The sequence below is a fragment of the Callithrix jacchus genome, chromosome 7 (assembly GCF_049354715.1).
Source record: "Callithrix jacchus isolate 240 chromosome 7, calJac240_pri, whole genome shotgun sequence".
NCBI lineage: Eukaryota > Metazoa > Chordata > Mammalia > Primates > Cebidae > Callithrix > Callithrix jacchus.
The window spans coordinates 82,739,048-82,766,333 of NC_133508.1; the positions used below are offsets into that span (position 1 = coordinate 82,739,048).

The 27,286-nt window shown below is 40.2% G+C and overlaps 2 protein-coding genes and 1 pseudogene across 34 annotated transcripts in view; 1 reads left to right on the plus strand and 2 right to left on the minus strand.

The window, feature by feature from the left end:
- The window catches only part of MAST2 (microtubule associated serine/threonine kinase 2), a 260,168-nt gene that overhangs the window by 191,621 nt on the left and 41,261 nt on the right, over positions 1–27,286 (plus strand). The gene's annotated exons all lie outside the window — the stretch shown is intronic.
- On the minus strand, positions 14,261–16,860 carry LOC103794402 (small ribosomal subunit protein eS4, X isoform-like). Its single transcript, XM_009001147.5, has one exon. The coding sequence runs from the start codon at positions 16,151–16,153 to the stop codon at positions 15,416–15,418; it is 738 nt and encodes a 245-aa protein (XP_008999395.1). The 5' UTR covers positions 16,154–16,860; the 3' UTR covers positions 14,261–15,415.
- Positions 17,195–18,173, minus strand: LOC118155217 (multifunctional methyltransferase subunit TRM112-like protein pseudogene; annotated as a pseudogene).

The following is a 27,286-nucleotide window of genomic DNA, read 5'->3' on the forward strand; positions in this document are numbered from 1 at the left end:
CCAGCTACTCAGGAGGCTGATGCAGGAGAATTGCTGGAACCCGTGAGGGAGAGGTTACAGTGAGCCAAGATTGCATCATTGTACTCCAGCCTGGGCAACAAGAAAGAAACTCCGTCTCAAAATCATAATAATAATAAAATAAGTTTTTAGTTTACCTTCATTTCTTTTCCTGTGTGCTTGCTTGTTTCATGTAGAGTTCAGTTTCTACCCTATATAATTTTCTTTTTCTCTGAACAACTTCTTTTAACATTTCTTGCAAGGCAGATTTACTGCTGTATTACTCATTTTTTGTTTGGGAAAATCTTTATTTCTTCTTCACCTTTGAAGTATAATTTCACAGGGTACAGAATTTGGGGTTGCTTGCTTGTTTTTTTTTTTTTCTTTTCCTTTCTCAACACTTTTAATATTTCACTGTCTTCTTGCTTGTGCAGTTTGTGTGAAGTTGGATGTAATTCTTGTCTTTGCTCCTCTGAAGAATAAGGTGTTTTTTCCTCTGTCTTCTTTCAAGATTTTTGTGTGTCTTTGGTTTTCTGTAATTTGAATATGATATGTCTAAGTGTAGTGTTTTTTTTCTGAATTTATCCTGCTTTGTATTTTTTGAGCTTCCCGAGTCTATGGCTTGGTGTCTGACTTTAATTTGGGGAACGTTTAGTCACTATTGCTTCAAATAATTCTGTTCCTTTCTCTTTTTCTTCTTGTATTCCTGCTACACATATATTACACCTTTTGTAGTTGTCTCACAGTTCTTAGATATTCTGATACTGATTTTTTTCCAGTCTCTTTTTTTCTTTGCTTTTTAGTTTTGAAAGTTTCTATTATCATATCCTCAGGCTCAGAGATTCTTTCCCCAGCAATGTTCAGTCTATTAGTGAGCCCATCAGAGGCATTCTTCAGTTTTGTTGCAGTGATCTTTACCATTTTCTTTTGATTCTTCCTTAGAATTTCTATTTATATTATCCATCTGTTCTTGTGTGTTGTCTACTTTTCCCATTAAAGTGCTTAGCATAATTAATCATGGTTTTGAAAAATTCCTAGTCTGATCATTGCAACATTCCTGTCATATCTGACTCTGGTTCTGATGCTTGTCCTGTCTCCTCAAACTCTGTTTTTTGCTTTTTAGTGAGCTTTGTAATTGTTTTGTTAAAAGGCAGACATGATGAACTGAGTAAAAGTAACTGTAATAAATAGGACTTTAGTAATGTATGGGTAAGGTGTAGGGCAGAAGAAGTGTTCTATAGCAGGGATCCGCAACCCCTGGGCCATGGACCCAGTACTGCTTGTTGCCTGTTAGAAACCATGCCACACAGTAGGAGGTAATCAACAGGCAATCAAGGGAAGCTGCATTTGTATTTACAGCCACTCTCCATCACTCACATTACTGCCAGAGCTCCGCCTCCTGTCAGATCAGCTGCAGTATTTAGATTCTCATAGGACCACGAATCCTATTGTGAACTTTGCATGTGAGGGATCTAGGTTGCATGCTTCTTATTAGAATCTAATGCCTGATGATGTGTCAGTGTCTCCCATGACCCCCAGATAGGACCTTCTAGTTGCAGGAAAACAAGTTCAGGGCTCCTACTGATTCTATATTATGGTGAGTTGTATAATGATTTCATTATATATCACAGTGTAATAATAATAGAAGTAAAGTATACAATAAATGTAATATGCTTGAATTATCCCATAAACCCCCTCGCCTTCCCACCCCCTGATCCATGGAAAAATTATCTGCCATGAAACCAGTCCCTGGTGCCAAAAAGGTTGGAGAGTGCTGTTCTATAGTCTTGTGACTAGGTCTGTCTTTTGATGAGCCTTTGTCCCTGGACTGTGAACTTCTCCCTGGACTGTGAACTTCTCCAGTGCTTCTCAGTTTTTCCCCTACACCATAGCTGGTACAGGATGGTTCTTGGCTGCTGGAGTTGGGTATTTCTTCCCCCAAGTAGAGCTGGCATTGATAACATCCCAGTGAGTTAGGTGTGAATAAAATAGTTTCTCCCAAGGACAGGCCTCATTAAGAACAGAATGCTCTGCTGTGTATCAAAACAGTTCCCTTTTCCTTCCTCCTGCTGGAATCATGGGATTTTCTTCAGTAGTCACTGTGAGGATCCATTAGGGATCCTCTGGATAAAATTTACAAAAATGTGCCCCCTCGCACCACCTGTGACTAGATTCCCCCTGGAGTTTTTAACTCTCAGCATAATCCACACTGAGCCTCCAGCAGTTCCTCGGTTAGAGTTCGGGTTTTCCTCCCTTGGCACTGGTTCCCTTGGAGGTGTCTGCTTAAGAATTTCTGCTCCAGTAAGTTGTACTTCACTGTGTCTACTGTCTGTCCAGTTTTGGGGGGCAACGGTTCATCCTGTGATGTCACTTAGCTGACAGATCTAAGAAGAGTTTTTTGTTTTCCAGTTTGTTCAACTTTTTACTTGTTAAAACAGAGTGGCAACTCCTAAGCTCTTTACATGCCAGGCTAAAACTGGAAGTCAGTTTATTTATTTTTATAACTTGTAGGGTATTTCATTGTATAACTGTACCACAGTTTATTCATTTTCTTATTGGTGGATATTGCATCAGTCTGGGCCTAGTCAGGAGACAGATAATAGACAGTGATTTAAACAAGTTTGAATAAAAGTAATAAAAATTATGACAATAAGAGAGTAACTTGACTATGTAAGAAAACTCCGTAGGGTGCCATAGAGCTGAAGGGGAGTTCTCAGGGACGAACTAACTTGGAAGAAGGACTTTATAGGCTGGATTCAGACCTTTTTATAGTTGCAGCCCACTGGATGGCAGAGATGTTTTCTGGTTTGCCCAGACCAGAGTTGGTCCACAGTTAACTAACAATCAGGGAATAGCCCTCTGGAGCACAGGTGAGTCTCAGTTAGTGGTCAGGCCTAGAGAGAGAGTGGAGGTGCTGCTGTGGGCACTTTGTGTCCTCAGGAAGGATGTGAAAGACAAATCCTGGGGCTTGGGTGGTTGAGAAAGCAAATAGAGAGAGTCAATGGGGACAGGCCTGGAGCACACAGTATCTTTGTAGGTAAGGCAGTGGAAAGGTAACCTTCAAGATGCTGGTTAAAACAGGTAAGGTTGCGGAAAGGCAGAACAATCCACATATCAACATTCCCACACCACTGACTGATAATGCAGTTGCTAGAATTAGCACCAGGAGCCTGTTTTTTCTGCAGTGTGCCTCCAATACCTTCTACTGAGAAAGTTTAACATTGTGCTCACTGTAGAGGATAGATGATGCTTAAAGAAATTCTCTCCTTTATCTCAGAGCAGGTATTGAAGGATTAATATGGAGCTTAGTGGCATTACATTGACAACCAGAACAGACATTAAAATTGTTTACATTTTCCCACTGTTATAGTTATCAGTGCTACAGAAACATCCTTCTTCATACTCTTTTTGTATATATGTACACGGACTTCTTCTGGCATATATATGGAGGCATGGAATTGCTGAGTCTTGGAATAAACTGTATACATTTTGAGGAATAGGATTAATAGGTCAGAAGGCATGCATATTTTAATGATGTTTGTTACATATCATCTAACTGATTTTACACGAGTATTCTGGAACCAAGAGTCTGCCTTCCATAAAAGCATTCAGTCCCTATTATTCAAGGTCAAGATCAAGCCCCCATGTCAAGCAGGAAGATCCAGCTGCCAATTCCAGGTGAGGCCTCCCACTGTGTGGAGGATGACAAAGATCATAATAATGCCAACTGTCAGTAGGAGTCCACAGACCTCAACCCACTGCATCTTCTGTGTGTTTGAAGCTGCCAAGGAGGACTCAACCTTCAGGACACTGGTTAGAACAGGGTTTCACTCACAGAAAGGATAGATACAGCAAAATCAGAGTCTGTGATGTGCACCAGTGTCTCATGGCCATTGAGTCCCTCCAGTGACCTGCAGCAGATGGACTGGCTGCACACACCCTTTTCATGCTACTGGCAAATATCCCATTCCCATCCTGTAGTGGGTAGATACACTGGTGGGGCTGGCTGTGTGTCATATGACGCACACACTTAAGCAATACAAAGAAGTTTACTGCTTACCCAGAGGAGGGGAAAAGTTTCTCTTAATAAGGAGGAAGAATCTGGGGCCAAGTGACAGCTTATCACACAGCTTCCTTATGAGGGAAAGTTCTAGAACCAGGGCACTAATTGGACAGTCTTGAAGACAGGAGCTAGCTCATACGATGGCTGCATCCCTCATACCCAGTAATCTGCCCCTCTTTATTCCCTGACACTTGTAGCCTCCTCACCTCTATCTGCCTTGAATCTACTTGGGCTAATTTCATTATCCCCTACTCCAGTTTATGCCCATCGCCACAGGAACCCTCAGGTTACCCATATCTTGTAATCTCTTACACGCTTAATTCGTATAAACCTCTGAACATTTTCTGCTGTGTCTTATCCCTCCCTGACTCTGGAAACCCTTCCAGTGTACCTTTTGGAGTTCCAGTTCTTTATCAGCAAAATCTATCTCCTAATCGGTTCTCTAAACATTCTTTCTTCTTCTTGTTCTAGAGGAATCATAGGGGAAGACGGAGGGCTTAGAACACTAATTATCTGCAGACTACTCAAGTGTTAGCCCTTTTCTCTCTCACAATCTCAAAGTGTTGGGTCTAGTAGTAAGGGTAGCTGTCCTTTGTCTTTTCGTTATTTTCACTGTCTTCTCCCCATGCTTAGAATCTTATATCATTAATTTGTATCATTTAATATCTATCATTGCAACTGTAAAACTCTTCATACACTGCAATTGTAAAAATTTTAGCTCTTGATTCCTATTGCTTCCTTCAGTTCTACTCCTGTCTTATTTTTTTTGTCTGTTTCTGAGCTGTAATGTGTCATTCTTGATGGTTTCAATGCACTCATAATTGATCATTCTAGTTCTTAGGACTTTCTGTTCTTTGAACTCCTGTCTTCCAGGGAACCTCTCTACTACCCTACCTCAATCACTTATGCCCTAGATATCTATACTTTAGACCTTGTCTCTATAATTTCAATTTCCTTCTTCCTGCTCTCTAAGCACCACCTCTAATCTTTCTATGGCTTGTGTCATCTAGAAACCCCACCTCTGAAAAACAGTCATTTGATCCTGGGACCTTTAATCCTTGGGAACCTTCAGTAACTATCTTGCGATATCCTCCAGACAGCTGTGTGAGTAACCCAGTATGTTTGTCTTGATTTCAAGGAAGAAACAGGGCTAGAGATACAAATGTTGGACTTTGACCATATAAAAAGATCTTGAAACTGTGTGTCTAGATGTGATCACTTAGGGAGTAAACATAGACAGAAAGGACTAAAGGTACAAGGACTGAACCCTGGATCATTCCAGTTTTCCAAGATTAAGAGAATGAGGAGAAACCCAAAAGGAAAGAGGAAAACTTAGGCAATATGGTGTCCTGGAAACCACATAAAAAGAGTATTTCAGGAATAGCATGTGATCACCTGAGCCAAATGATAGATCAAGTGACATGAAGTCTGAGTATTGCCAGTGGGTTGTACCAATGTGATGTCAATGTTGACATTGATTAGCTGTTTTGATGGAATGGTGGGGGCAAAACCTAATTGATGAGTCAAGAAAGAAAGGGAAAAAGAAAATGGAGATAACTAATTTGTTCAAGGAGTTTTGCTGTTAGAAAGAGCAGAAATAAAATGCAAAGATGGGTGTAGGGATCAAGAAAGTTTTCTTATTTGAAAAAGGTAACAGTGTCTGCATACATACCCTGATGGAAGTGATTCAATAGCAAGAGAAAATCTGATAATGCAAGATAAAGGAGAATGGCTGTCCTTCTGTAGTTGAGAGGAGATGGGATCTAGTAAATAAGCAGTAGATTAGCTTAGCCAGGAATGCAAACAATCCTCCCCTAGGAATAGGGGAGGATGTGGGGAAGGCAGCACAGATTATGGTTGGGTAGATGAGGTAAAGATAGCTTATTGAAGTTCTTCTAGTTGAGGCCAGGTGTGGCTCACGCTTGTAATCCCCACACTTTGGGAGGCCAAGGTGCAGGATTACTTGAGCCCAGTAGTTCAAGAACAGCCTGGGCAACATGGTGAAACCCCATCGTTATGAATGATACAAAAATTACCTGGACATGGTGTTGCATACCTGTAGTCCAGCTACTTGGGAGGGAGGCTGAGGTGGGAGCCTGAGGAGTTCGAGGCTGCAGGGAGCTGTAATTGCACAGAGCTGTGATTGTGATTTTCTGGATGACAGAGCAAGACCCTGTCTCAAAAAAAATCTTTTTTTTCTCACTGAAATGGAAAATGAGGTGATTAGCTGAGAGCCTGAAGAAAGAGGATAAGGTATGACATAGTCTTTTAAAAGGATGGGAGAAAGAATACATTAAGAAGTATGGTCTGATTTCCATTAGTATGAAGAGCCAAATTTAGTGATCGTACACATAAAGTGAGACTAGTCAGCTTTTCTATGTGGCTTTCTGAAACTTCTCAGCCTAGGATTTTGGAAAGATTGTGTGAAGATACTGAAATTACTCCTGACAGAAGGCATGATAAAGGGAATGTCAGTGATACAGGCATAAAAATATTTAAAGAGTCGGGGGGATTTCCCAAAAGTTTGTTTGTGACTTTAGCAAGGAGGGGTAATGGTTGTTGTAGTCTGATGACATCATTTTAAACCTGGGTGTTTTTACGGAGAACAGAGGGAGAATGCCTGAAGATGAAATGAGCCAGCAGGATATCCCCCACCTCTAGGTCCAGTGGTACAAAGGTGTGAAATCCAACAGCCATCATTTGAGAGAGCTGCAGAGGAAGCTGCATCCACAGGGGACAGTCACGTTTCAACCTGTTCAGTATGTTAAGGGCTGTACTAAATGTGTGTCCAGGGTGCTCGGGAGTACAAAAGTAAAGATATGTAACCCAATCTAGTCATTAAGCAAGGTGTTCTTTTTGGAGTTAGCTCATTAAATGAGGCAGAAGGTCATTCTAAGATCTTATGAAATAGCATTGTATATTTAGGACATTGAAAGTCCAGAGCATTGTAGTAGCCCAGATATGATAGCTTACGCCTGTAATCCTAACACTTTGGGAGGCTAAGATGGGAGGATCACTCGAGGCAGGAGTTTGAGATTAGCCTAGGCAATATAGTGAGACCCTGTCTCTACAAAAAAGAAAAAAGCCAGGTGTGGTAGTACACACTTTTAGTTTTAGCTGCTCAGTTGGCTTAGGTGGAGGGAGGATTGCTTGAGTGCAGGAGGTCACAGCTGCAGTGAGCCACAGTCACACCACTGTACTGCTCTCCAGCCTGTGAAACAGAGCAAGACTCTGTCTCAAAAAAAAAAAAAAAAAAAAGTACAGATTATATGTTACTAGATTGTAAGCTGCTAGTCAAATATGGCTGGGTAGGCAGAAAGTCATGGAGGGCTTATATGCAGTGCTAAAGGGATGAGGCATGAATAGTCCATGGAATGGGCTCTTTTTTACCTGAGATCCATGGACCCTGAGTGGTTTTAGAAGTACCATAAATCTCCTAAAATTATATTTCCAGTTTTGTATGTATGTTCATTTTCTTATGGAGGGAGTTTATCAAGATTTGCCAAAGGTTGTTTTTTAATCTAAAAGCTGAATTTTTTTTGAAACAGAGTCTCTCTCTGTTGCCCAGGTTGGAATACAGTGGTGCAATTTCGGCTCACTGCAACCTCCGCCTCCTGAGTTCAAGTGATTCTCGTGCCTCAGCCTCTCAAGTAGCTGTTTTTTTTAATTTTTAGTAGAGACGGGGTTTCGCCATGTCTCGAACTCCTGACCTCAGGTGATCCACCCACCTCAGCCTCCCGAATTGCTGGGATTACAGGTGTGAACCACCATGCCTGGCAAAAACTGAATACCGTTTAAGACTTAAAGAAGCAAAGAGAGCCAGGAGCAGTGGCTCATGCCTGTAATCCCAACAGTTTGGGAGGGCGAGGTGGGCAGATCACTTGAGGTCAGGAGTTTGAGAGCAGCTTGGTCAACATGGTAAAACCCCCATCTCTACTAAAAATACAAAAAGTATTCAGGCATAGTGGCACATGCCTGTAATCCCAGCTACTCGGGGCCACAAGGCGTGAGACAAATGCAAGGAAAAGTCTGGAAAAATTAAAACCACATTGTTCTAATGGTGATTACCTGTTAAAAAGAAAAGTAAAAAAGCAGCTTTCACCTTTTATTCAGTTTGCTACTGTTTTTGGCCATAAGAATTTGTGAATTGTATGATTTAAAATGTTAAATAACAGTTATTAACAGAGGGTAGTGCTGGCAGTTGGAAGACCCGTTAAGAGGCCATTGCCATTATCAAGATGTTAGGGGAATGTTTGAAATAAAGAAAATATTTGAATGTGAGAAATATGTAAGAAGTTAAATCAGTGGTGTTTGGATTTGATTGTCTTCATATTCCCTGCGTGATTAATGACGTGTGTTGATACCCTTAACTTAGATAAGAAATACTAATAGGATGAGCAGAGTTAGTGGGAGGAAGACGAGCCCATGATCAAATTTATACATATGCAGACACTTGATTTGTGACAGAGGTGGCACTGTTAAGCCTTAGGCAAAATCCGCTGAATATTCATATGGAGAAATTTAAAAACGTGGCTCTTCACAAAAATAATCAATTCCAGGTGAATTATAATTTTAAATGCGAAAAGTAATACAGTAACACTTTTAGAAGGTGTACAGAAGAAAATCTGCATGCCAGGATATAAAGGATAAGATTTCTAAATTTGACTACATTTAAAATGAAGAATTTCTCCAGGCACGGTGGCTCACGCCTATAATCCCAACACTGTGGGAGGCCAAGGCAGGCAGATCCCCTGAGGTCAGGAGTTTAAGACCAGCCTGGCTAATATAGTGAAACCCTGTCTCTACTAAAACTGCAAAAATTAGCCAGGCGTGGTGGTGGGCACCTGTAATCCCAGCTACTCAGGAGGCTGAGGCAGGAGAGAGAATTGCTTGAACGCTGGAGGTGAAGGTTGTAGTGAGCAGAGATCACGCCATTGCACTCTATCCTGGGCAACAAGAGTGAAACTTTGTCTTAAAAAAAAAAAAAAAAAATAAGAAGAATTTCTAGTTATTAAAAGGTACTATGAAAGAAGTGAAAAGACAAGCCACAAGGTGTGAGAAAATAATGTGACACATAAAAGTAACAAAGGCTTTGGGTTCAGAATATATAAAGAACTCCTGAGCCCAGCACATGTGGCTCCTGTAATCCCAGCACTTTGGGAGGCTGAGGTGAGCGGATCACTTGAGCCCAAGAGTTTGGACCAGACTGGGCAACATAGTGAAACCTCACCTCTTATATTATATAAAAACAACAAAAACCTGTAAATCAATAAAATAAAATGATAATATGATTGAAAAATGGCCAAGGGACTTGGATAGTTCATAAAGAAGAGATCTAAATGATTAATAAATGCATGAAAAGATAACTTACTCTCATTAGTAATTATGAAAATGCAAAATAGGCTGGATGTGATGGCTCACACCTGTAATCCCAGCACTTTGGGAGGCCAACGTGGGTGGATCACTTGAGGCCAGAAGTTTGAGACCAGCCTGGCCAACAGGGCAAAACCTTGTCTGTACTAAAAATACAAAAAAAAATTAGCTGGGCATGGTGGTGTATACCTGTAATCCCAGCTACTCAGGAGGCTGAGGCATGAGTATTGCTTGAACCTGGGAGGCAGAGGTTACAGTGAGCCAAGGTCATGCCACTGCACTCCAGCTTGGGCAACAGAGCAAGACTGTCTCAAAAAGGAAAGACAGAAAATGTAAAATAAAATCACAAAAAGATATTATATGACCACCAATAATGGGTTAAAGAGAGACAAAACCAAGTATAGATGAGTATGCAAAACAATAGGAATCCATAAGCGTTGCTGGTGAGTGTATAAATTAGTGCAACTATTTTGCAGAGCAACTTGGCGTTTTCTTACATAAAGTACAGAAACAGACAAACTAGAACACAAATGTAAACATATTATATAATCTCATTTCTATGAAATGTCCAGGATACACAATTTCATAGAGGCAGAAAGTAGATTAGTAGTAGCCAGGGGCTGGAGTAGAGGGAAATGAGAAGTGACTGCTAACAGGTAGAGGTTCTTTTTTGGGCAATAAAAATGTTCTGGAATTATATAATGGTTATAATTGCATACCTTTGTGAGTATACTAAAAACTCCTAAGCTACACGCTTTGTGGTAAATGTTACATGTGAGTTATAACTCACTTTTAAAAATTGTATGAGTAGAAAAACTAGAGTGTTTAGAAATGCATATTTAGTTGGTAAAGCTATAAGGAAATGATTATCATAATATTGACTTTAAATGGGGTAAAGGGAGGGGTTTTGATCAGGAGGGATTATGTGGAGGGATTTCGGAAGATGGCATTGTTAAAACTAGACAGTGTGCACAGGTGCTTGCTATATAATTATATTCCTTTATAACTAGTTAAACCGTATAAATGAAGCAGCTGGTTCAGGGTCAACTGACTCCTCCCGGTTTTGTTTGTTTATAACTTGTTTTTCTGGGATGAATGATCAGTTACCTTTGAACTGTCTGCTCCACCTGCTAAAATAGCTTCATAAAGTGGAAAAAGCTTACTTACTAGGCTGCTGGATTTTCTGTCAGATTTTGTTTTTTGTGTGTGTGTGTTTTTTTTTTTTTTTTTGGTCCTGTTGAGCCATTTATTGCTGTCCTTAAGGAAGGATTCTTCTCAATAGTATCATTCTTTTCTGGAGCTAGAACTCTGAATGTAAGTCATCAGTAACAATCAGCTGGACACAGGGACTTGCACCTATAATCTCAACACTTGGGGAGGCCAGGGTATGGGGATAGCTTGGCACCAGCCTGGACAACATAGTGAGACCCCCATTTCTTTCAAAAACTAAAAAATTATCTGGCTTTTTCCACTTTATGATGGCTCACACCTGTAGACTGCTTCTCAGGAGCTGAAGTGGGAGGATCACTTGAGCCCAGGAGTTTTGAAGCTGCAATGATCTGTGCCTGCACCACTGCACTCCTGGGTGACAGAATAAGACCCTGCCTGAAACCAAGACAAACAAAAAAAATGTAGCTATAAAAAAGAATGAAATCATTGATGTAGCTAGAGGCCATTGTCCTAAGTGAATTAAGGTGGGAACAGAAAATAAAATACTGCAGGTTCTCCCTTATAAGTGGGAGCTAAACAGTGGGTACTCATGGCCATAAAGATGGCAACAGGCTAGGTGCAGTGGCTCATGCCTGTAATACCAGCACTTTTGGAGGTCGAGGTGGGTGAATCACTTGAGGTCAGGAGTTCAAGACCAGCCTGGCCAACCTGGAGAAACCCCATGTCTACTAAAAATACAAAAATTAGCCTGGTGTCGTGGCACACACCTGTAATCCCAGCTACTTGGCAGAGGCAGGAGAATCACTTGAACCCAGAAGGTGAAGGTTGAGATTGTGCTACTGTGCTCCAGCCTGGGCAACAGAGCAAGACTCTGTTTCAACACAAAAAAAAACAAAAAAGATGGCAACAAAAGACTGGAGACTATTTAGAGGGGGCAGAGAAGGAAGGGGCAAAAGTTGAAAAAGTAGCTATTGGGTTCTGTGCTCACTACATGGATGATGAAATCAATTCAATCATACCCCAAACCTCAGCATCACACAATATACCCAGGTTACAAACCTGCAAGTACCCCCTGAATCTCAAATGAAAGTTGAAATTATTTTTTATGTGAATTTTTAAAGAATCAGTTTGACTGTTTTCTTCAGAATGTTTTGTTGTTCTTGCTTTTGTCTTTTGAGACAAGGTCTCACTCTGTCATAGGCTGTAGTGTAATGACAGAGTCACCGCTCACTGTAGCCTCAACCTGGGCTCAAACAATCCTCCCACTTCAGCCTCCCGAGTATCTGGAACTACATGTGTGCACCACCATGCCCAACTAATTTTTAATTTTTTTGTCGAGACAAAGTCTCACTGTATTGCCCAGGCAGGCCTCAAACTCCTGAGCTCAAGTGATCCTCTCATCTTGGCCTCCAAAGTGCTAGGATTACAAGTGTGAGCTATCATGCTGGCTCAGAATGTTATTATAACATAATCTTCCCTCCCCCAAAATAAGACCAATTTGAACTGTAACTACCCAATGGATTCTCCTTACCCACTCACCAGATAGAGCCAAGTTATTAAAACAGGGGAATTGCAATAGAGAAAGAGTTTAATACATGCAGAGCCGGCCAAACAGGAGACTGGAGTTTTATTACTGAAATCAGCCTCCCCAAAATTTCTGAGGCTAGGGTTTGTTGTTTTTGTTTCTGTATTTGTTTTTTGATGGAGTCTTGCTCTGTCATCCAGGCTGGAGTGCAATGGTGCAATCTTGGCTCACTGCAACCTGCACCTCCCAGGTTCAAGCAATTCTCCCCCCTCAGCCTCCTGAGTAGCTGGGATTACATACAAATATCACCACACTCGGCTGATATTTGTGTTTTTCGTAGAGCTGGGGTTTCACCATGTTGGCCAGGCTGGTCTCAAACTCCTGACTGTAGTAGGTGTAAGCCACTGCACCCAGCTGAGGCTAGGGATTTTTAAAGGATAGTTTGGTGGGCAGGGGGGCTAGGGAATGGGGAATGCTGATTGGTTGGGTTGGGCATGAAATCATAGGGAGTTGAAGATGTCCTCTCGAGCTGAGCAAGCCCTGAATGGGGACCTCAAGACCAGATGAGCCAGTTTACCTCGCCTGGGTAGCACCAGCTGGTCCATCAGAATGCAGGATCTGAAAAATACCTTCAAAACCAGTCTTAGGGTTTATAGTGATGTTATCTTTAGGAGACTCCAGGAGGTTAGGAATCTTGTGGCCTCTGGCTGAATAACTCCTGAGCCATAATTTTTAATCATGTGGCTAATTTGTCAGGTTTAAAAATGTGGTCTGGTCCCCAGGCCTTCAGAGGATTTTTATCAGTAGGGGCTGTTACCATCTTGTTTGAAAGTAAACTAAACTCCTACTAGTTTTGGCCCATGCTCAGAATGTACAAGGGCAGCTTGCAGGTTAGAAGCAAGATGGAGTTGGTTAGGTAAGATTTCTTTCACTATCATAATATTCCTATGTCAGATTTTTCTGGCAAAGGCAGTTTCAAAATTCTTGATTTTATTCTGTCACAAACTTGAAAATGGTAGTAATTTTGGCCTTTTAAGGTGAAGTGTATGTTGGAGAAATAGAGAAAACCCAATAAAAGTAGCACACATTTTTAGGCCTTAGTATCTATGGTACAATAAAGAATTTCTGTGGTCTTTGTTCCAGATTTAGGCACAGAGTCTCTGAAAACTTTGGAATTTTCTGAAACATAGGATTGTCTTGCTATACTAGTGAGGTGACTCATGGTAGGCCCCTGTATAGTTTCAGAATGGGGACTGATCACTAGAGAGACCAACCACATTATTAAAAGGTTAGGATAGAGCCGGGGAGATTGAGTTCAGTCATTTAGCCAGTCATTTAATCAGTCATGACTATATAATAAAAATTAAAACTCTAGACAACCTAAGCTCAGTAGAGCTTCCTGGTTGGTGAACACAGGAGGGTGACACTCCCAGATTCCACAAGGAGAGGGTACAGGAGCTCTACTTCCCCTCCCACACCTCACCCTGCCTTTGTGTATCCTTTATAATAAAACTGTAATAATAAGTATAGTGCTTTTCTGAATTCTATGTGTTGTTCTAGTAAATTATTGAATGTGGGAGGGCTGTGGGTACTCCTGAATTTGTAGCTAGTCAGCCAGATATGCTGGTGGTCTTGCCTCACCCCCTCCACCCCCGCTGCCCCCACAAAGACTTATAACTGGTGTTGGAAGTGAGGCAGTCTTGTCGAGGACTTTGCTCTTAACCTGTGAGGTCTATGCTGACTCTGTATGGATGGTGTCAGAGTTTAATTGCAGTATACCCAGCTTGAGGTAGTGTCAGAATTGCATCTTCTGAAAAGTCTGCAGAGCCTGGCCAATTGGAAAGAATGCTTGTTTATTATATTGTTGCTTGCGGTTGGTGGGAATTCATCATTACTTCCCCTTGCATTACAGATGCCTTTTGCCGAAGATTTCCATCACATACATAGTGGTCTGTTTTTTGCTATGTCTTGGCAATAAATCTATAACTTGGAAGCCATTTCTTTTCTTCAACATTGGCCATATTTGGTAATGTAGAATGTTGAATTGTGAATCAGCTCTGAAAAATCCTAATAAACAAACAAATGAACCTTAAAAATTGATAATTTAATAAGTACAATATTTATCTTATTTATATTAGAACAAAGACTTATCATATGATGCCTTTCATTCTGGTAGGTGTCACCAAAGATTCAATTTAAAACTCAGAAAAGTCTTTGACATGGAAGGTGTTGCAAACCAAGCACATTCTGATTTCATTATCATGGCCTTGTGGAAACCCTCATCATTTTTCATTTGGCTTATCAAAGATACCCCCTAACTCCTTTCCTTCTCTATTCAATCTATTCTAAATTTTAGAGTAAGTCACTTTTCTTTCTTTCTCTCTTTCTTTTTTTTTTTTGTTGAGACAAGATCTTACTCTGTTACCCAGGCTGGAATGCAGTGACATGATTACGGCTCACTGCAGCCTCTACTTCCCAGGCTCAAGCAGTCCTCCAACCCCAGTCTCCCAAGTAGCTGGGACTACAGATGTACACCACCACACTCAGCTTTTTTTTTTTTTTTTAGTTTTTGTAGAGATGGAGTCTATGTTGCCCAGGCTGGTCTTGAAATCCTGAACACTAGCAGTCCTCCCATCTTGGCCTCCCAAAGTGTTAGGATTACAGGCACAAGCTACCTCACCCAGCCCAATTTTCTTTTACAAAACGTATTCCAAATATTCCAACTTTTTCTGTGCTAACAAGTGATGTTTAGTAGTATGCTCCCTAGGAAATTTGGGGTAGGAGGCACAGACACTTTTTAGGGTGAACGTGGTATTTTAGCATTGAGTACAAAGGTAGCTACACTTTAAATTTGTGCCGTGGAGAAAGCAATTTGAAGATGGATGTTTAGAAATGTTACCATCTATATGTGTTTTGGATAGAGAAATATTACGCCTCCTCTAAAAACTGATAAGTCTATCACTTGAAAACATTGGAAACAGAGTGTTTCTAATCCTCCAAAAGAAAGGTTCAAATTTAATCTATTGTTTAAAAATATAAAACTATAATACCTCTTCATTGCTTTCAAGAAAAAATGCTGATAGTACAGAAGATAGAAATTTATCATCCTTTGGAGGGAATTGAAAAACAAGTAACATGATTTATTAAATAGAGTCAACAACACACTTCATCCATTGAAAGCTACATGCCTTTGTGAGGATTATTTTATTTTTATTTATTGTTTTTTTAATCATGCCATATGATTTTTAATTATGCATAAACATCTAACATATCACCCAGGGACCATTTCACCCACTGCTCTGTTTGGCTGCCAGTCTTTTGTCTCTCTCTTCAGCAATGGTGAGGCGGATACCCTTTCCTCGGGGAAGAGAAATCCATGGTTTGTTGCCCTTGCCAATAACAAAAATATTGGAAAGTCGAGTGGCAAAGCTGTTGCCATTGGCATCTTTTACATGAACCACATCAAAAGATCCAGGGTGCCTCTCTCTGTTGGTAATCACACCAATTCTTCCCAGGTTAGCACCCCTAGTCACCATACACAGGTTACCAGTGTCAAACTTGATGAAATCAGTAATCTTGCCAGTATCCAAATCAATCTGAATGGTATCATTCACCTTGATGAGGGGATCAGGGTAGCGGATGGTGCGAGCATCATGAGTCACCAGATGAGGGATTCCTTTTGTGCTCACAAAGATTTTTCGTACTTTGCACAATTTGTACTTGGCCTCCTCAGGTGTAATACGATGTACAGCAAAGCAAACCTTGGTGTCATAGATCAGACAGAAATTCTCTCCCATCTTGTCAGTGCTGATGACATCCATGAAACCAGCAGGATAGGTTATATCAGTTCGGACTTTGCCATCAATCTTAATGAACCACTGCATGCAAATCTTCTTTACTTCATCTCCTGTCAGGGCATACTTAAGTCTGTTCCTTAGGAAAATGATGAGGGGGAGACACTCTCTCAACTTGTGAGGACCGGTGGATGGACGAGGAGCAAACACACCGGTCAATTTATCCAGCATCCAATGCTTTGGAACTGCCACCCGCTTCAGATGCTTCTTGGGACCACGAGCTACGGAGGCCGTGATCCCTTCGCCTCTGCCCGGCTATCCTCCATGGGAGTACCAAAAGGGCAGCCACAGCCCGGGGAGGATGGAATCGGATCAGGATTCTTTTATTTTATTTTATTGAGACAGAGTCTCACTTTTTCAACTAGACTAGAGTGCAGAGTGCAGTGGCATGATCATGGTTCACTGCAGCCTTGATCTCCTAGGCTCAACTGATCTTTCACCTCAGCCTCCCAACTAACTATGACCACAGGTGCACACCACCATACCCACCTATTCATTTTTAAAATTTTTGTAGAGACAGAGCCTCACTGTGTTGCCCAGGCTGGTCTTGAGCTCTTGGCCTCAAGTGATCTTCCTGCCTCATCCTCCAAAGTACTGATATTACAGGTATGAACTATCATGCCTGACCTGTTTTTTATCTATAATAAAAGCAAGTCAAAAATCTAAATTAAAAAACCAAACCACAGAAGGGACTTAAGATTTTTAAAAATGTAAGCCATCTGATTAGATGCAGTGGCCCCTACATGTAATCCCAACACTTTGGGAGGCCAAGTTGGGAGGATCACTTGAGCCCAGCAGTTCCAGACTGCAGTGAGCTGTGATTAAGCCACTGCACTACAGCCTGGGTGACAGAGCAAGACCTTTTCTTAAAAAAAAAAAAAAACTTGATAAAAGTGAATAAATGAGTACATAAATATGAGCCGTCTTCAATCACATTGCACTCTAAATGACAAGGTGAACCAAGAATACATAGGGTATTTAAAACATTTGTTTTACTTATTCTTTTTTTTTTTTTTTTTTTTTTTTGTTTTGAACTTTTAATGAGAAAAAAATGTATACTATGGAGCTCAAGAGTACTGTATATTTCATGTGTTACTGGGTCAAGGGTTGGGGATACACATGGCGGAATTTGGAAACGGTATATACAACAAAAACACACATGGTCATAACAAGAAAAACTGGCACCTGGCACAATCAATTCTCAGATTCGTCTTCACTCAGCAGCATGTTGGGGATCCTGCAGCTGATGGGGAACATACGTCCAGACTCTGGGCACTGCAGGGTGCCCTCCACCACTTCCACCTTTGGGCGGGGAGGGACAGAGCTGAGCACTGGCAGCCTCAGTGCGGGAGGCAGGTGGCCCGGGAAGCAAATGATGGGCTGCTTCTCACCTCCAGCAGCAAGTGGTGCATGGTCCTCAGAAAGTCTTCATTCTCCTTGTACCCTTAACCAGCCCTTTAGGCACCTGGATCAGTTGCAAGTTATCAGCCACCTCCAGGAACGCCGTCCATTCCACTTTGGGTATCATAGGCGCCATGAATTGGGGGTTGAACTCCACGGGGCAGATGCGGACCTCGGTAGCCTAGAGGTGCAGGGGGAAGCCATAGGGCTCCAACCCCTACACATGCGAGCTCAGCAGATGGTGGGTGAGCCGTTTAATGTCACCGCACGAGCTTTCTCCAGGCTGGAACCCTATATTTATTCTTAAACAAATGTTACTGAGATAAAATGGACATACAGTATTTAAAGTATAAAATTAGATAACTTTCTTTTGGTTTTGGTTTTTTTGTTTTTGAGATAAAGTGTCACTCTGTTGCCCAGCCTGGACTGCAGTGGCACACAATCTCAGCTCATTGCAACTTCACCTCTTGGCTTTAAGCAGTTCTCTTGCCTCAGCCTCTGTAACCTCCACCTCCCAGGTTCAAACAGTTCTCCTGCCTCAGCCTCCTGAGAAGCTGGGATTACAGGCTCCTGCCACCACATCCAGCTTTTTTTGGTGGGGAGGTGGGGTAGAGATCGGGTTTCACCATGTTGTCCAGGCTGGTCTTGAACTGCCGACCTCAGGTGATCCACCTGCCTTGGCCTCCCAAAGTGCTGGGATTACAGGTATGAGCCACTGTGCCCAGTGAGCTTTTGACCTATGTATATGCATCTGTAACCATTACCACAAAGTTATGAATATATCTGTCATCTCCGAAAGTTTCCTCAGGTCCTTTTGTAATTACTTCCAGGCAATCGCTGATGTGCTTTTTGTCACTCATAGATTACTTTCGATTTTGTAGAATTTTATCTACAGTATGGAATTATACAGTATGTACTGTTTTTTTTGTCTGGCTTCTTGTCCTTTGTATTTCCATATGAATTTAAAAATCAGATTATCAAACAGGGAGCTGGTATTTTTATTGGGATTATACTGAATCTGTAGATTAGGAGAGAATTGACTTAACAATATCAAATCTTTTAACTGATGAACATGCTTTGTTTCTCCACTTATTTAGATCATCTTTCATTTCTCTCAGCATGTTTTGTGAAGTTCTGATGCATCTTTTGTCAAATTTATCACTAGGTATTCCATATTTTATGCAATTATAAGTGGTATTATTTTTCATTTCTAATTATTTACAGTATATATAAATATAGTGGATTTTGTATATTGATCTTTTATCCTGTAGCCTTGCTAACTCTCCTATATCCAGGAGCTTTATTGTAGATTCTGTTGTATTTTCTGGAGATACTCATGTTGTTTATGAATAAAGACAACTTGCCTTATTCCACTGGGCTGGAACTTTCAGTACAATTTTGAATAGAAGAGGAAATCGTAGACATTCTTGCCTTGTTCCTGATCTTAGAACAGTTTTGTCTTTACTGTTAACTATTGTATTAGCTTTAGGTTTGTCATAGATACCCTTTTCAACTGAAGAATGTGTCCTATTCCTAGTTTGCTAAAAGTTTTTGTATTTATTTATTTTATTATTTTTTTATTGGGACAGGGTTTCACCATGTTGGTCAGACTGGTCTCAAACTCCTGACCTCAGGTAATCCACCCACCTCAGCCTCCCAAAGTTCTGTGATTACAGGTGTGAGCCACCGCTCCCGGCCTTGCTAAAAGTTTTTATCAAATATTATTGTTAAACTTTTGTCAAATGGATTTTCTATGTCTAATGAGATGATTTTTTTTTCTTGATTAGCCCATTAATGTAGTAACTTAAAGTGACTGATTCTCAGATTTAAACCAACTAGAACTCCTGAGATAAATGTTACTTGGTCATGTAGTATTTGCTCTACGCTCCCCATTATTTACAGAATATTAGTCTGTATTAGTATTTTTATATGTTGTTGTATTTGATTTGCTGAAATTTTAAGATGTATGCATCCATATTCATAAAGGATGTTAGCCTGTAATTATCTTATAATGTCTTTGGTTTTGGTGACAGGGTTATACTGACCTCATAGTTATGAGTTGGAAAGTATTCACTCCTCTTTAATTTTCTGGAAGAAGTTGTGTAGAATTGTTATTTTTGTCTTATATGTTTGGCGGAATTCTCTAGTGAAGCCTCTGAACCTAGAATTTGTGAGGTTTTTTTTTTTTTTTTTGAGACGGAGTTTCGCTCTTGTTACCCAGGCTGGAGTGCAATGGCACAATCTCGGCTCACTGCAACCTCTGCCTCCTGAGTTCAGGCAATTCTCCTGCCTCAGCCTCCTGAGTAGCTGGGATTACAGGCACATGCCACCATGCCCAGCTAATTTGTTTTGTATTTTTAGTAGAGACGGGGTTTCACCGTGTTGACCAGGATGGTCTCGATCTCTTGACCTCCTGATCCACCTGCCTTGGCCTCCCAAAGTGCTGGGATTACAGGCTTGAGCCACCGCGCCTGGCTGAGAAGGTTTTAAATTATAAACTTAATTTTGCTAATAGATATAGGACTATTTAGGTTGTCTATTTCTGAGTGAGCTTTGGTAGTGTATATCTTTCAAAGAATTTTCAGTCTCTTCTAAGTAGTCAAATTAATTGACATAAAGTTGTTTATATTGTCTTATTCTTCTGTTATCTGTAGAATCCATAGAAATGTCAACTTTCTCATTCCTGATGTTCGTAATTTGTGTCTTATCTCTTTTTTTTTTTTTTCTGATTGGTCTGCCTATGGTTTTAATTTTATTGATCTCAAAAACCTGTGTATGTTTTTTGTTGGGTTTTTTTAGTTTGATTTTTGAGAGACAGGATCTTGCTCTGTCGCCCAGGCAGAAGGAGTAGGGTGATAAAAAATGGCTCACTGAAGCTTCAACCTCATGGGCTCAAGCAGTCCTCATACTTCAGCCAGAACCACAGGTACATCACCATACCCAGCTAATTTTTAAATTTTTTGTAGAGATGGGGTCTCATTGTGTTGCCTAGGCTATTCTTGAACCTCTGGCTTCAAGCACTCTTCTTGCCTTGACTTCCCAAAGTGCTGGAATTAGAAACGTGAACCACCATGCCTGGCCTTGTGCGTGGTTTTATACATTTTGTCTCTTGTTTTCCAGTGGTTTTTTTATTAATTGATTTCTATTTTCATCTTTATGATTGCCTTTCTTCTGGGTTTCATTTGCTCCTCTTTTTTTAATTTCTCAAGGTAGAAAGTGAGGTCATTTCTTTGTCTTTTTTTATTTTTATTTTATTGCACTTTAGGTTCTGGGGTACATGGGAAGAACATTCAGGATTGTTGCATAGGTACATACATGGCAATGTGGTTTGTTGCCTCTATCCCCATCACCTATATCTGGCATTTCTCCCCATGATATCCCTCCTCAATTTCCTACCCTGCACTGTCCCTCCCCTAGTCCCCCCCAACAGACCCCAGTGTGTGATGTTCCCCTCCCTGTGGCCATGTGTTCTCATTGTTCCACACCGGCCTATGAGTGAGAACATGTGGTGTTTGATTTTCTGTTCTTGTGTCAGTTTGCTGAGAATGATAGTTTCCAGGTTCATCCACGTCCCTGCAAAGGACACAAACTCATCGTTTTTAATGGCTGCATAGTATTCCATGGTGTATATGTGCCACATTTTCTTTATCCAGTCTATCATTGATGGGCATTTGGGTTGGTTCCAAGTCTTTGCTGTTGTAAACAGTGCCTCATTGAACATATGTGTGCATGTGTCTTTATAATAGAATGATTTATAATCCTTTGGGTATATACACAGTAATGGGATTGTTGGTTCAAATGGAATTTCTATTTCTAGGTCCTTGAGGAATCGCCACACTGTCTTCCACAATGGTTGAACTAATAATTTACACTCCCACCAGCAGTGTAAAAGTGTTCCTGTTTCTCCACATCCTCTCCAGCATCTGTTGTCTCCAGATTTTTTAATGATCGCCGTTCTAACTGGCGTGAGATGGTATCTCAATGTGGTTTTGATTTGCATCTCTCTGATGACCAGTGATGATGAGCATTTTTTTCATGTTTCTTGGCCTCATATATGTCTTCTTTTGAAAAGTGTCTGTTCATATCATTTGCCCACTTTTGAATGTTTTTCTTGTAAATCTGTTTTAGTTCTTTATAGATTCTGGATATTAGCCCTTTGTCAGATGGATACATTGCAAACATTTTTTTCCCATTCTGTTGGTTGCTGGTTCACTCTAATGATTGTTTCTTTTGCTGCGCAAAAGCTCTGGAGTTAAATTAGGTCCCATTTGTCTATTTTGGCTTTTGTTGCCATTGCTTTTGGTGTTTTAGTCATGAAGACCTTGCCTATGCCTATGTCCTGAATGGTTTTGCTTAGGTTTTCTTCTAGGGTTTTTATGGTGTTAGTTCTTGTGTTTAAGTCTTTAATCCATCTGGAGTTAATTTTAGTGTAACAGTGCTCTATACATTCAGAGAAACTTCTCTAGTAACAAACCATTTTAGTGTAACAGTGCTCTATACATTCAGAGAAACTTCTCTGGTAACAAACAAGTATAGTCTTGAGGTCATTTCTTCTTCCCTTTTTTTTTTTTTTGTTTTTTTTTTGTTTTTTTGTTTTCTTTTGGGTTTTCTTTGGTAGAGACCAGGTCTCACTATGTTGCCCGGCTGATCTCGAACTTTTGGGTTTAGGTGATCCTCCCACCTTGGTCTCCCAAAATGGTGGGACTTAGTCCTTCCTTTCTGATATAGGTAGGTAGTGATAAAATTTTCCCTCTAAGAACTGCTTTAGTGGTATGACATGTGTTTTCATTTTTATTTAAAGAGACAGAGTCTTGCTCTGTTGCCCACGTTGTAGTGCAGTGGCCTGATCATAGCTTACTGCAGCCTCGACGTCTTGGACTTAAGTGATCCTCCTGCCTCATCCTCCCAAGAGCTGGGGGCCACAGGTGCCAGCCACCACATCCAGCTAATTTTTAAAATTTTTTGTAGTGACATGGTTTGGCTATGTTGCCCAGGATGGTCTTGAACACCAAGCCTCAAGGGATTCCCATCCCTTGATTCCCAAAGTGCTAGGTTTTCAGGCATGAGCCAGCACACTCAGCCTCTTGTTTCCCTTTTGATTTCTTCTTTGACCCACAAATTATTGAGAAGTATATTTAGTTTACAAATATTTAGAGATTTTCCAGAGATTTTTCTGTTACTGATTTCTAATTCAATTTCATTGTAGTCAGAACAAATATTTTATATGGCTTGTACCTTTCAGAATTTATTGAGTTTGGTTTTATGACTCAGAATGTGATCTTTCTTAGCAAATGTTCCTTATTCACCTGAAAAGAATGTATATTCTACTACTGTTTTGTAGTATTCTGTGTCAATTAGGCTGTTTGTTGTTGTTCAGGTGTTCTACATCCTCACTGATCTTCTTCCCCATTTATTTAGTCAGTCATTCACATAAGTATGAACTAATAGGTATTTATTATCTAGATCAGACTATAATCCATTAATACTTTATTTTTTCGCTGAAGTTGTTCCACTTTTGGCCATCGAGATTCTTGCAGTTGGTTCCTTTTCCCTCTTGACATATGTCCATTTGGTGTTTTGGTTTGTTGTTTTATCCCTTCCTTACTGTCTGGCACTATAAGATATTCAAGGCTCATGCTGTATATTTCTGGCCCCATTCCTAGAATCAGCCATTTCTTCCAAAAAATCTGGATTTTAAAATTGGAAAACAGTATTACAAATCAAGATATGGGTACTAGGTATGCTTGTTTCTACTGAGGTGCCCTTTTTCTAGTCACTCTTAGCTGATTGATCAAAGAAATATAGTATTAGTATGTATACTAACCTGTGAATATATGCATATCTATAAATATTTTTATATGTAATTGTATATATATTAAACATGAATTCTTCTTGATGTCTCTGGCTCTAATCCAATATCACATCAATCCCTTCTTCTCTTTGCTGATATGTAAATTTCCACTCCAACAATGAGAAACCTGAGTCCCACCATCCACCATCTGTATACATAAATTACTCAGTTCCAGTATACATGCATAGCTGTATCAAAGTTATTAACTCATATTCCTTGAGAAACAACTTCATCAGCTTGAGTTTAGTACTACCTGTAGTTCCTTTGCTCTTTAGGCTTACAGATTTCATTTATTTCCAAAATTTCTTAGGTCAGCACTTTTCCCTTCACCCTCTTCAGTGATGTTGTTTCATATATTTGTAAAACAGTTAGATTCTCTTGTCATAGTTTGCATTCTTCTCTGGGATCCTCTGACCTCATAAGGTTTTTGTTGTTGTTGTTGTTTTTTCTTTGTTGTTTTTAGATGGAGTCTTGCTCTGTTGCCAGACTGGAGTACAGTGGTGCAATCTTGGCTCACTGCAACCTCTGCCTCCCTGGTTCAAGCCATTCTCCTGCCTCAGCCTCCCAAGTAGCTGGGACTTCAGGCGCACGCCACCACACCCAGCTCATTTTTGTATTTTTAGTAGAGATGGAATTTCATCATGTTGGCCAGGATGGTCTCGATATCTTGACCTCGTAATCCGCCCACCTCAGCCTCCCAAAGTGCTGGGATTACAGGCATGAACCATCACGCCCAGCCATAAGTTATTTTTTTTTAATTTGCCTTTAGAGGTGACAAACCAAGACTTAAAATTTTTTTTTCCTTACATCACTCTCTATGTTATAAAGCTCTGTATGTTCTGACAGATACATAAATGTCATTTATTTGCCACTACAGTATCATACAGAGTAGATTTATTTCCCTAAAACAGTGCAAATTACTTCACCTATTTGTCCCTCATCTTCTCCCCACTGGCACCATTGTTCGTTTTACTGTCTCCATAGTTATACCTACCTTTTCTAAAATGTCACCTAGTCAGAATCTTGCAATATATAGCGTTTACAAATTAACTTCTTTCACTTAGCAATATGCGTTCAAGGTTCCTGTCTTTTCGTAGGTTGATAGCTTGTTTATTTTTTATCGCTAAATAATATTTCAATGTATGGATGTGCCACAGTATGTTTATTCATCATCTATTGAAGGACATCTTGGTTGCTTCCAGTTTTTGGCAATTACAAATAAACCTGCTATGCACATTCCTGTTCAGATTTTTGTGTAGACAGGTTTTCAACTCAAGTGAGTAATTATTTAGTGCAATTGCTGGATTGTGTGGGAAGACTGTATTTAGCTTTTTTAAAAATATATATATATTTTACTGTGTTTTAGGTTTTGGGGTACATGTGAAGAATGTGCAGGATTGTTGCACAGGTACATACATGGCAATGTGGTTTGCTGCCTTCCTCCTCATCACCTATATCTGGCATTTCTCCCTATGATATCCCTCCCCAACTCCTCACCCCCTGCTGTCCCTCCTCTAGTTCCCCCCTACAGACCCCAGTGTGATGCTCCCCTCCCTGTGTCAGTGCGTTCTCATTTTTCAACACCCGCCTATGAGTGAGAATATGCGGTGTTGATTTTCTGTTCTTGTGTCAGTTTGCTGAGAATGATGGTTTCCAGTTTCATCCATGTCCCTACAAAGGACACAAACTCATCGTTTTTTATGGCTGCTTAGTATTCCATGGTGTAGTATTTTATGGTGTATATATGCCACATTTTCCCTGTCCAGTCTATCATCGATGGGCATTTGGGTTGGTTCCAAGTCTTTGCTATTATAAACAGTGCCTCAGTGAACATATGTGTGCATGTGTCTTTATAATAGAATGATTTATAATCCTTTGGGTTTATACCCAGTAATGTGATTGTTGGGTCAAATGGAATTTCTATCTCTAGGTCCTTGAGGAATCGCCACACTGTCTTCCACAATGATTGAACTAATTTACACTCCCACCAACAGTGTAAAAGTATTCCTATTTCTCCACATCCTCTCCAGCATCTGTTGTCTACGGATTTTTTAATGATCGCCATTCTAACTGGCGTGAGATGGTATCTCAATGTGGTTTTGATTTGCAGTTCTCTAATGACCGTGATGATGAACATTTTTTCATATGATTGTTGGCCTCATATATGTCTTCTTTTGTAAAGTGTCCATATCCTTTGCCCACTTTTGAATGGGCTTGTTTGTTTTTTTCTTGTAAATCTGTTTTAGTTCTTTATAGATTCTGGATATTAGCCCTTTGTCAGATGGGTAGATTGCAAAAATTTGTTTCCCATTCTGTTGGTTGCTGGTTCACTCTAATGATTGTTTCTTTTGTTGTGCAGAAGCTCTGGAGTTTAATTAGGTCCATTTGTCTATTTTGGCTTTTGTTGCCATTGTTTTTGGTGTTTTAGTCATGAAGTCCTTGCCTATGCCTATGTCCTGAATGGTTTTGCTTAGGTTTTCTTCTAAGGTTTTTATGATGTTAGGTCTTATGTTTTAAGTCTTTAATCTGGAGTTAATTTTAGTGTAAAGTGTCAGGAAGGGGTCCAGTTTCTACTTTCTGCACATGGCTAGCCAGTTTTCCTAACACCATTTATTAAACAGGGAATCCTTTCCCCATTGCTTGTTTTTGTCAGGTTTGTCAAAGATCAGATGGTTGTAGATGTGTGGCGTTGCCTCTGAGGCCTCTGTTCTGTTCCATTGGTCTATATCTCTGTTTTGGTACCAGTACCGTGCTGTTTTGATTACTGTAGCCTTGTAGTATAGTTTGAAATCAGGTAGTGTGTTGCCTCCAGCTTTGTTCTTTTTGCTCAGAATTGACTTGGCTATGAGGGCTCTCTTTTGGTTCCATATGAAGTTTAAGGTGGTTTTTTCCAGTTCTGTGAAGAAAGTCATTGGTAGCTTGATGGGGATAGCATTGATTCTGTAAATTACTTTGGGCAGTATGGCGATTTTCACGATATTGATTCTTCCTAACCATGAGCATGGAATGTTTCTCTATCTGTTGGTGTCCTCTCTTATTTCATTGAGCAGTGATTTGTAGTTCTCCTTAAAGAGATCCTTTACATTCTTTGTTAGTTGCATTCCTAGATATTTTATTCTCTTTGTGGCAATTGTGAATGGCTGTTCATTCTTGATTTGGCTCTTTTTAAGTCTGTTATTGGTGTATAGGAATGCTTGTGATTTTTGCACATTGATTTTGTATCCTGAGACTTTGCTGAAGTTGCTTATCAGTTTCAGGAGATTTTGGGCTGAGACGATGGGGTCTTCTAAATATACAATCATGTCATCTGCAAATAGAGACAATTTGACTTCCTCCTTTCCTAATTGAATAGCCTTTATTTCTTTTTCTTGCCTGATTGCTCTGGCTAAAACTTCTAATACTATATTGAATAGGAGTGGTGAGAGAGGGCATTCTTGTCTAGTGCCAGATTTCAAAGAGAATGTTTCCAGTTTTTGCCCATTCAGTATGATATTGGCTGTTGGCTTGTTGTAAATAGCTTTTATTATTTTGAAATACATTCCGTCGATGCCTAATTTATTGAGAGTTTTTAGCATAAAGGGCTGTTGAATTTTGTCAAAGGCCTTCTCTGCGTCAATTCAGATAATCATGTGGTTTTTGACTTTGGTTCTGTTTATGTGGTGAATTACATTTATAGACTTGCCTATGTTGAACCAGCCTTGCATCCCTGGGATGAAGCCTACTTGATAGTGATGGATAAGCTTTTTGATATGCTGTTGCATTCAGTTTGCCAGTATTTTATTGAAGATTTTTGCATCTATGTTCATCATGGATATTGGCCTAAAGTTTTCTTTTTTTGTTGAGTCCCTGCTGAGTTTTGATATCAGGATGATGTTGGTCTCATAGAATGATTTGGGAAGGATTCCCTCTTTTTGGATTGTTTGGAATAGTTTCAGAAGGAGTGGTACCAGCTCCTCTTTGTATGTCTGTTAGAATTCGGCTGTGAACCCGTCTGGACCTGGGCTTTTTTTGGTGGGTAGGCTATTAATTGCTGCTTCAACTTGTTTAACTTT